General features: G+C 42.8%; 1 protein-coding gene across 2 annotated transcripts; it reads right to left on the bottom strand.

Moving 5' to 3' along the window:
* Positions 1–4,496: 4,496 nt before the first annotated feature.
* LOC776720 (cytoplasmic dynein 1 light intermediate chain 2-like) lies at positions 4,497–10,903 on the bottom strand. 2 transcript variants are annotated; one of them, XM_040701244.2, is made up of 9 exons: positions 10,738–10,903; positions 9,564–9,794; positions 8,271–8,437; positions 7,851–7,944; positions 7,343–7,478; positions 6,596–6,707; positions 6,165–6,224; positions 5,310–5,351; positions 4,497–4,866 (listed from the first exon to the last, which is right to left on the bottom strand). In XM_040701244.2, the coding sequence occupies exons 1-9, from the start codon at positions 10,823–10,825 to the stop codon at positions 4,732–4,734; spliced, it is 1,065 nt and encodes a 354-aa protein (XP_040557178.1). In that variant the 5' UTR covers positions 10,826–10,903; the 3' UTR covers positions 4,497–4,731. The 2 variants fall into 2 exon arrangements, with proteins under 2 accessions (XP_040557178.1, XP_040557179.1); XM_040701245.2 differs by having other exon boundaries at positions 8,349–8,437; positions 10,738–10,896.
* Between the last annotated feature and the right edge of the window lie 3 nt (positions 10,904–10,906).

The raw sequence follows: 10,906 nt of genomic DNA, 5'->3' as shown, positions 1-10,906 counted from the left end.
AGCCGTGGCTGGATGCGAGCCAGAGCAGATCACAGTAGAACTAAACCCACAAGCCCTGCACACGTTAGTTCAGGAATCAATGCAGGTACAAGTGGCCCTGGAAGGATTCTGTAGGCCATTGCAGGCACTCAGGAGTCGCTATGCAGAATTGTTTAGCTTAATTTCTATGTTACCTCGCGTCCCCATTGCCGAACATCCTTTGTCTGCCCATACTGTTTTCACGGACGCGGCGGGCAAGTCCCACCGTTATGCTATTGCATGGTTGGTATCGAACGAAGGGTGGGACACGGTCTGGCTGGAGGTCCCGGGTGTATCGGTCCAACAGCTGGAGCTCCGAGCTGTTCTTGCAGCTTTGGAGTATTTCCCTACAGAACCCCTCAACATTGTCACAGACAGTCAAGACTGCTTCTGCATGGCTCAATTGTGCCGGGACTGCCTCGCCACTCGCACACCCACTGCGTCAGCAATATATAACACCCTCTCTCGGCGGTCTCAGCCGGTGTTTATTAATGCATGTGAATAGTCACCAAGAACTGCCAGGCTTCATTGCTGAAGGTAACAGGGTTGCCAACGCAGCCTGCTATGTTGCCTATGACCTTCTTGGCGCTGCGCGATCCTCGCATGGGCAGTTACATCAATCGGCGCTCGCTCTCCGACAAATGTTCCGGATATCATTGGGTGAGGCGCGTGACATCGTGCAGCAGTGCATGGCTTGCAGCCAGGCTATGCAGCTGCCCGAAGGGGTCGATCCTCGGGGTGTGAGCCCCAATCAGCTGTGGCAGATGGATGTCACGGAGTACCTGCCCTTTGGCTGCTTACGTCACTTGCATGCCATTGTGGACACTTGCAGTGGTATGCTCTGGGCGACAGCTCAGGTTGGACAGCGATCCACACACTGTGTGGCCGCTCTCCGGGCGGCTGTTGCTGTCCTCGGCCTGCCGGCTGAGGGGAAAACGGACAATGGCCCAGGATACCGGAGCGCGGTGTTTGCCCAGTGGTGCTCCCAGTGGGGGATTCGTCATACCACAGGGGTCCCTGGGAACAGTCAGGGCCAAGCTATTGTCGAGCGGGCGCACCTCACACTTAAACAATGGCTTGACGCGCTTAGAGAGGGGGGAGGGCTGGACTTGCTTGAGCTGTGCCCTCCAGCACTCCTCCTACGGGCTCTGTACAGTTTGAATCACCTCGAAGGTCGAGCCGAGGATCACCTTCTGGGTGAGCGTGCACCTATAGGGGAAGCCTGCATTTGAGAAGGGAGTGCCGGCCCATGGAAATAAAATAAAAATTTTAATTTTCTAAACCAAAATAAAAAGGTCGTCTGAACAGACAGACAAAAGTACATAGCATAACAGGCAGGATTATCAGAGCCATCGAATACACTCTATGAGGAAAGGCTGACAAGTGTATTTCTGCAGTTTGGACAAGAGTCACAGGAAAATGGCCAGTAGCGTTCAAATATGCAGAAGACTGCTCTGAAGGGAGACAGGATATACTCCATCTCTCCTGAAAAAGACGAATAGTACTGGAATAGTGATATACTGACTATACAGTAGAAAAAAAAAAAAAAAAAAAAAACGAATAAATTCCGTTCTGGAATAGACGTCCTGGAGAGATGACACTGCATCTATCTCAAAGGTCATTTGGTTGGTTTTTGTTTATTTTTTTCATTATTGTTATTATTTTTTGCTGTTTTTTCAAACATCACTCAGGGACTCTGAAACTGATTCCACTTTGTATAAGGAACAGGAATGACATTGCCTCTAAAAATTATTTCTGCTCTTAGTTTTATAAAAACAGATAAGTTGACATTGCAGTAAGTAATCACACAATGCTGAACTGAATGGAGCAGTGTTTAATGGGAGAGGGCACTCTATTTTAGGACAGAATTTAATATTTTGTAATGTAGATAAAATTATATAATGTAAATGAAAGGGGGATATATAATACAAAAACCCTTTTATTTCTGCTTAAATAATAAATTCAATAAAGAGAATAATAATTATTATATATAACACTATATATATATAATAATTAGGAGATTTGCAGAATTAATGGCAAATGTTGGAGGAAAAAAAACATTAAAAGAAAAAAAAAACTCAGACCCACAAATACTGGCTTCCCAGAAGTCAAATTCTAGCCATGTTGGAGATTGCAGTTTATGACGTGTCATGTAAAACTCTTCCCAGTAAGTAAATAAATAAGCGCACACGCACTTTATTTTAATTCTCTAGAAATAGTTTCAGTTCAAATACACACGCTCCAACTATTCCTCTTGTTCTCATAATAGCTATACCATCACTGTCTGGCATCAAACCTCTTTTTTATCTCCAGAACGCTTGGGTCTTAGAATCATAGAATCACCAAGGTTGGAAAAGACCCACAGGGTCACCCAGTCCAACCCTTCACCCATCACCAATAGTTCTCATTAAGCCATATCCCTCAACACAACATCCAAATGTTCCTTGAACACCTCCAGGGTCGGTGACTCCACCACCTCTCTGGGCAGCCCATTCCAGTGCCTGACCACCCCTTCAGAGAAGTAGTATTTCCTAACGTCCAGCCTGAACCTCCCCCGGCGCAGCTTGAAGCCATTCCCTGAAGCCAGTCCCATCACTAGTTTACACAAGAGAAGAGGCTGATCCCCAGCTCACTACAACCTCCCTTCAGGTAGTTATAGAGAGCAATAAGGTCTGCCCTGAGCCTCGTCTTCTCCAGACTGAACAGTTGCAGCTCCCTCAGCCATTCCCCATGAGGCCCATGCTCCAGACCCCTCACCAGCTTTGTTGCCCTTCTCTGGACACTCTCTTACACTCTCCTCTAAGCATTATCAAAAACTGTGGGATGAGCCATTCGATTACACATGAATTCACATATTTAGGATCAGAAGTAGAGTACCTAGCAATAATTCAGCAATGAAATAATTCTGGAAGTAAGGAAGGCTCTTGAGAGTACAGCGTGATGGGAATGCCAATCTTGAAAATGAACAATAAAGCAATCAGCAAAGAAGTGAATTTCTAAGATTGATCTCAGATCTTCTAAGATTGGCTGGAACAATCATGCACTTAACAGTGCTTAATTCTGTACAGATACTGTTCTACTGGTAGAGAATGGCGATGAGTGGTGTCCCCCGGGGGTCGGTGCTGGAGCCAATACTCTTTAATATCTTCATCAGTGACATTGACAGTGGGGTCAAGCGCACACAGCTTTGGGGTGCGGTCGACACACAAGAAGAATGGGGTGCCATCCAGAGGGACCTAGACAGGCTTGAGCAGTGGGCCCAGGTGAACTTCATGAGGTTCAGTAAATCCAAATGCAAGATCTTGCACCTGGGTTGAGGCAGCCCCCATCGCCAATACAAGCTGGGGGATAAAAGGATGGAGGAAGAGGTTACCTAGTGATGTGATTGCTGCAGAGACCAGCTTCAGGGCAGGTAAGACTGCACTGGATAAGGGACCTAGAGCGAAAAGGCTGACAAAAAGCTCTTTCTAGGGCTTTTTTGAAGCCAGCAAAAGCACTGTGCCGGTGCTGGTGGGCTGGCAGCTTGTGGGCAGGCTGCTGAGCCAGCAGGGCTGGAGCTGGCACTACCCACTCTTCTCTCTCGAGCTTGACCTTGACCCTTTGCTGTGAGGCTAAAAGCAGCCCTCGGGAGGGTGGAAGCTAGCTTCTGCCCACATAACGCACCAGGTGAGAAAAGGGTGTTACTGTCCACTGACTGAAAGCAGGAAGGGAAGTCAGCGTGTGAGCACAGCCCACACTGCCCATGCAATACTGCAGCAGCAGGTGTGGGTGGTGGGTCTTGTGGCAGGACATGTGAGAGCTTTTTGTCTTTGCTCAGGAGACCAGCTCTCCTACAGACAGACCCTGAGACCGCAGGTTGTAACGTGGTCTCTACCAGACAGCAGAGCCTGAACAGAGGGCCTGACATGGCGGCCTGACCCTACCCAGAGGGAGGTGTGCTGCCTCCCTGGGGCCCAGGTCAGGGATATTTCTAGAAAACTCCCCAGTCTGATCCTCCCCTCTGATTATTAACCATTATTGATAGTTCAGGCTGGCAGTGATGAGGTTGCTGACAGAAGCGCTGATAATCCTGCCTGTTATGCTATGTACTTTTGCCTGTCTGTTCAGGCAACCTTTTTATTTTGGTGCTCAGCTGTGAATGCAGTACTTCAGACTTCTCCATCCAGACACTGAGCCACTGACCACGATCCTCTGGACTTGACCCGACAGCCAGTTCTTCATCCATCCAACAGTCCACCCATCAAATCCGTATCCTTCCAATTTGGAGAGAAGGATGCTGTGGGCTACCGTGCCAAAGGCCTTACTGAAGTCGAGATAGGTGATATCAGTGGCTCGTCCCTTCTCCATTTTAACCTTTGTCCATCCAGCCCTTTAAATGGGGATTCCAGAATAAATTATATTAAGTATAAAACTTGATATGTGTGGACTTTAAACCAGTCTCCACTATAACAATGCAACCGATGCATAAAAAAACATACTTAGGCAACGTAAAGACTCACTTTATTTCAACTCTGCCTAACTGCGTGGCAGTAACAGAACTCTACTTCAAGTCACGTGAATGACAACATCCAACAACAAAAACTGGGTTGATGCCATAAATTCATTCTTCTTGTTAAACTAACACTGTACTACCAGTGAATAAATTCCAACATCTTCCTTCTTTAGGAATGTTTTTTTCTACAGGAAACAAGACGTAAAAAAAACAGTAAGATGCTAATTCATGCTTTTGGTATTTGGATCTGGTTTCTTAACTGATGTTACTGGTGAGGCACTAGCTACATTGGCGGGATTGGCTCCACCCTGAGTTCCTGGGGATCCTGCAGGTCCTCCTCCTCCTGCACGAGATTCCTTAAAAAAAAAAAAAAAGAAAAAAAGAAATCAGTATCACACAGATCAGAGAACAGATTAAATGAATTGGTTACATGAGCTAAATGCAACATGAAAAAGAAATAACTTCCGTATTGGCACCGTCCTCTATACCCCAGGAGGAATAAATAAACAAAGTCAACATGGGTTATTCTGGGTCTGTGTCTCTATTAAAGAATGAAAGAATGAATCCAGTGTATGAAATTTTCAGTTCAATCATCATCAGATATTTCTGTTTCCACAGCTGGTTAGAATGAATTCATTTTTAAGTAATGTTGAAATATTATCAAATATTTTGCAATTTTCTCAAGTTTGAAAATATTACCCATTTCACGTTTATAACATGAGCCTCTACAGCTTAGAATCTCTCTCTTTTCACTAGAAAGAAACAAAACAGCCCCTACTCTTCTCTTGGATCTACTTACTGATTGGCTTGTAGGCATCTCTGGCAGTTTGGCAAGTAATGACTGCAAAAACAGCATATTAAGAATGTTAAATACATTCCAGGAACTACAAAGGAATAAAATACAGTGAAGTTCACTAACTGTATATTTAATATGCAGTACATATATATTTAATATAATTTAATATATTTAATATTCAATAAAACTGTCTATTTAATCACTCACTGTTCTGCTATTTATTACAGACTTCCTCTTCAATACTTACAATACTTCCAAACTTTACCACTAGGAGACAGCTAAAACAAATACATCTCCTTCAGTCCGTTGTCCTACACAAACACTTCAGAGCCACAAATCAGAACCACAGACACTCAAGTCTCTATAACCTTTAGGATACTTACCATCAGCTACGCAGAAAACCATTACTCGTTTTCTTTTAAATAACAGAGCAGTTCCCATAAACAAAGGAAAATAAGACACAGCATGGCTCAGTTTGACACCTTGAAGTCTTTCAAGCCTCTAGGCGTAAGGAAACAGCAACGTACTTACACTTTCACAGATGGACCTATGTATGTTGTGACATTTCAAATGATCTTATTCTTCTCCTTCAGAATGTTTTTTGGTTTTGTTTTCAGCATATTTTCCTTTCTGTTTACCAAGACAAGTGGCCATATTCTCTAATCGTATGCGTAAAAATACACGCAAGTCTTAGCTCACAATTACATTTGAAATTGCAAAGCTGAGAGTCATTATCTTGTCAAGAAAGAGCAAAGGGTCATTATCTTGTCAAGAGAACGAGGAGTGGAAAAATGGAGGCAAATAACAATGGAGAGCTTGAAGCGAAGTCTTGTGTAGTAAGGCTTTGGTTTTTTTTACCTGCATTCTCTTAAGAAATTCTTGATCAGCTTCTGCTGTCACCAATTCAGTATGGACTAACTGTTGGAAAAAAAAAACCCACTTAATTACACTTTCTTCTTTACCAAGGTCTGTTTTTCTATAACAGCCTCAAAAGCACTGTGAAATTGTTGAACTCATAGAATAGCGTGCTGTTTTCAAAAGGCATTTTTGCACTACACTTCCCAAAAGGTTCACATGAAATGGATGATTTTGGACTGCCTTTGATTGGCTAGGGTGAATGATGTCTTTGTTCTAGTACCTTAAATTAGTGGAAAATAAATGCCTGATGGTTTATGCGTTTGGATACAGAAAAAAGTACTTCGATTTGAAGATTTCCAACATTGCCGTTAGCAGCCATTCAAGCAAACTGTACTTATTTAACAGCCGGGAAAGAGTTTGCCTCTTCTTACCTTTCGGACACGAGGCTTTGCAATGAAGTCCTCATACGCATAGCCCGGTTTCACTCTTGTGAAGTTTTCATGTAAAATGGCAATTTTCTTTTCATTGTCCCAACCAGCAGGTCTATGGAAAGAATTGAAAGAAAGCTTTGTCTTTTGAGCCACAGCAATTACAGGTACAGAGACCGCGTGTTCTCTGAAAAAATGACACAAACCATCCAAGTTTACACATTGTTCTCTGCAGAACCAGCCAGTATGCTCCAGACATCCTTTCTCTAAAGTAACAACAATCGGAGCACTTCAAAAGCGGCACTTTTAAAAGATGTTTCCAGTTTGCTGGATGCACAACAGGCATGTGCTGAAGTCCCCCCAAAGATTTAGAGCCGTTTTTGTTTAAAAACAAGACTGAGAACATCTAATGAGATGTCTAAAAGCATTTCACAGATACGAAAAATGATGAGAGGCAGCAACCCCTCGAGTCTCATTTATTTCTCTAAATACTATTTTCAAAGACTAGTTTTGCAATATGACACCTTTTTCATTAGAAGAAAAAGATGCTTGCTGAAAGGAGTTCTTCAAAGATAGCGTTATTTCCTTTGTTTCCTAAGTTAAATTTATTACAGTATTTTACATGCCATTTCCAAGTTAAGAATATAATACAATAGAAGAATTGATGTAGATCCTTCACCAAGGTCTATAGAATGCGTCGCATTTAACAGAAGCAACATGCTTCCAGATTGCTTTGTACAATTGACTTACATAAAAACCGCATCCTTTTCTACCACTAAGGCAGGAGTGGTCAACTGAAAACCGTACATTTTATGTACAAGGTACTTATACAACAGATCAAGGTTCTTTTCCCCCTTAACTGAGGTATAAATCAAGGCAGCTCCATCTGATTACTTACTTAAGGAAAAATACGTCGGATATAGTTTCAGAATTATATTAGTAATTTCAAAACAGGACTCTAACGGTCACACATCTATTAGACCCATGTTTGAGAAGTAATTCAGGACAAAAACTACCACCACTCAGCATTTGGGGAGAGAAAGGAAGGACAACAAGAGAGGACTCGTGATACTTCTACTGACATACGAAAGTTCAGTGCCTGCCAGTCACCTTCAAAACAAGAAATGCTACGTAAGAAACAGCTACATACAACTTCAAAGTGCAATTCCTCCGATTAACTTCATGCGTAATGCCAAATTAAGACACTCTTGTCTTGCTTCCAGGTTTCAGAAAAACTTTTCAGACCGGGAAAGGATACACTGTAAGCAGAATCTACGAATGTGGGACTGAATGAAGTCAAAGTGCTCCTCTCTGTAACCACGCTTCTTCTCCAGTACGCTCACTGTATCACACTGGACGAATGGGAGAAAAACAGTATCAGAAAAAAAATCAGTCATTTAATCCCAGCACATCTCTACCTTTTCCTTAGTATTACAAACACCGCATTTACTCTAAGCCTCTGGTCTTAAAATGCCACCACTATCCCAAAAGATTAAGTCATCAGCACGTTACCGCCCTTCTGCAAAATTAAAAATTGACTCTGACGATGAAGCTTACTTTCAAAAGAAATCTCTTTATTATTAATCCAAAATAAACTGTGCACGGCTGTAGAATGCACACATTCTAACAGTAAAATAAGTAGGTGCTTCCACAGTAGCAAACAGAACTAGAGACTCACTTTGGTACAAACTACCAGCACAGGAATACCAAGGTTGTGCGTCAGCACATTTTCTCCAAGTGACAAAGAAACACTTGCATTCTCTTGGCCCGAAGAAGGGCCCCTTCTCTGGGATGATCCTTGGTAGGCTTCTTCGGGTTCTACATACTCTTGAAACTCCTTTATAACTACAACAATAGAGATCTTCGTGAGACAAAACAAAGGAATTAGCCGTTCCTTTTAGACCACGAGTAACGTGAGCTAAAATATTTTTCTCAACCGCTAACTTGAAATCTCCTTTTTTTTTTCCTTGAGTTTCTCTTTAAAGTGAGCATTCCACAAGAACACAATGCAACGTGAAGCCTTGCTGCTTCTTCAAACACAACTCTCCCAAACTTTACAGCAAGCTAACTCAAGTACAATTTGCAGTTATTACAAACCAGCAACGCTGCTTACACCAATGTACATTCCTCAGTTCAACTCCTTTCATTACAGTGGAGCTGCCAACAGAAAATGTACATTTAGCTGTCTGCACAAATACAGACTCAAGGACACCTAAACGTTACCGAAAGAGACTCAACTATCTTCTGCAAAACTACAGCACAGCTGGAGAAAGTGGGATGTGTTCTGTCCTTCCATTTTACGGCAGAGCTGAGTGCAAAATGAAGTCACCGTACCTTTTCTAAATAGGAAATACTTCTGCAGCAGGATGAGAGGAATGTGGAAGAAAGGACAAATCAGAAAAACAATTCTGACCAAAGCTGCACAAACGGCAATGTTCATTAGAAACAAATGTGCAGAGCTTCAGCAAGGAGAACTCAAAGAAACTACATTTATGCAACATTCCTAAAGTCACAGGGTAAGAACAGCCAGAGTGAGACGAACCAGGACCACGGTCTGAGGCTCACGAAAATATATTGGGAACATCCACAGTAGGGAATGGAACGTGCCTTGGATCCCACAGGAAAGCAGACAGCTCACTTTGCTACTGAATTCTGACACCGCTTTTAAAAACATCATTCTGCACAGTTGACCGTTAAGAAACGGTCTTAAACAAACAATTATCAAAATCTCATCACTGCCAAGAATTTAGACAATTCACCTGAAAGTTTGCTAGCACAACAGAACTGTAAGAGTTCTTTTAAAGCCTAACAGTCCATCTGAATCAGCGTTACGATCGTAACTTCAAAGCAACCGGTATTCCACACATTCTCAAAACGCTAACCAGAAGAAATCACTCATTACCAAAGAAAGTGGCAAGAGACAGGTTGAAAAAACCAAAAAGCAATAACAGAGGGGTGCACAAAGACTTACTCTTCTGTTGCATGCCTCTCGTTTCTTCTGGAGGAATTTTCAGCTTATCAATATGCTCTCGCAAGACACCGGCCCACTTCTCTAAAGACTCCATAGCAGTCCAAGGTCTAGACATATCCACAACAAAGATTACAATGGTGTGCTGCAGGGATTCTGCAGAAACGGCAAACTTCAACAGCCCTTTACTGTATATGTCTCCATCCAGAATCCAAACATTACAGCGAGTATGATCTGAAAAGAAAAAGCACGGCTGAAGCTCAAAGGATGTCAGCCTGCTGCTTTGCTAGCCTAGGAGGAAACGGGCGGCTTCTTCAGTGTTGAAGGAAAGAGCAGAGCCCAGCTACCAGCAGATCTTGTCTGTTTCACACAGGTGCACATACAAATGCCTAAATTAATTGGCAGATGCCTCCATTCAAACAGGACTGTTCTTGATTCAGAATCTTTCTGTTTAACATGCAATTTCCGTTCCCTGGCTTTTCACACACAGGGTGGTAACACGCTGGAACAGGTTGCCCAAGGAGGTTGTGGATGCCCCATCCCTGGAGGCACTCAAGGCTGCATGTGGCTCTGGGCAGCCTGGTCTAGTGGTTGGCGACCCTGCACGCAGCAGGGGGGTTGAAACGCGATGATCACCGTGGTCCTTTTCAACCCACGCCATTCTATGATTCTATCATTCTTTACTCATACAACTCTAACAAAACGGCTCAGCTACAGTCCACCAACATTACACACACTGCTCGAGAAACCAAGAAAACCTTAAACCCCAAAATCTATATTAAATTTCGATTCAAAATCCACATCAAAGATTGATGATGTGTCACCATCTTTCTGTAATTGTAAGGCAGTTCCACCAAATGACAATATATCTGCTTGTAACTCAATACCAGCAGACTTATCTACCTTGACATTAATTGGAGCCTGAGCTACATCAATAGGTCAAGGGCACTTCTACCCCACTCACAGGTGAAGCCATAAAGCAGGCAAGAAATAGACCAAATCTGAACGTAAAATGCCCTTCACTTAAGAAATCAGTATACCTTACAGAACAACTCAACAACACCGGAAACAGCTACTTGGGTGTAAGCCAAAGTTGAAGCCAGCCTTACATAAAAGCTGCTTAACTACTTGTCAGCTACTTAACTACATCAACAGCTTACTTAGAAGATGACCTTACCATCTCTGTCTTCATCATGAACATTGAGATATAAGTATTCCAGTCCTCTTCCTTTTTGGCCATGTTCTGCTCCCTGTAGTTTAGCCATAAGCGTGGTTTTACCTGAGCCATTATCACCTGCCGGTGAGTTTTTACAGGAAAGAAAAAGACAGTTTCAGAGTTACCTGAA

The sequence above is a fragment of the Gallus gallus genome, chromosome 5 (genome assembly GCF_016699485.2).
Source record: "Gallus gallus isolate bGalGal1 chromosome 5, bGalGal1.mat.broiler.GRCg7b, whole genome shotgun sequence".
In the NCBI taxonomy this organism is placed as follows: Eukaryota; Metazoa; Chordata; class Aves; order Galliformes; family Phasianidae; genus Gallus; species Gallus gallus.
Note: the sequence above shows the minus strand (reverse complement) of the source record. Positions and strands in the feature narration are given on the sequence as shown.

What these genes read in the sequence shown, in the direction of transcription:
- LOC776720 (XM_040701244.2), bottom strand. Translation starts at nt 10,825, where the DNA reads ATGGCTAAACTACAGGGAGCAGAACATGGCCAAAAAGGAAGAGGACTG. An exon ending in GAAAAGGATGCGGTTTTTAT is followed by an intron (nt 6,708 to 7,342) that starts GTAAGTCAATTG and finishes TTCTTTCCATAG; the next exon opens with ACCTGCTGGTTGGGACAATG. An exon ending in AGATGCCTACAAGCCAATCA is followed by an intron (nt 4,867 to 5,309) that starts GTAAGTAGATCC and finishes TTTTTTTTTAAG; the next exon opens with GAATCTCGTGCAGGAGGAGG.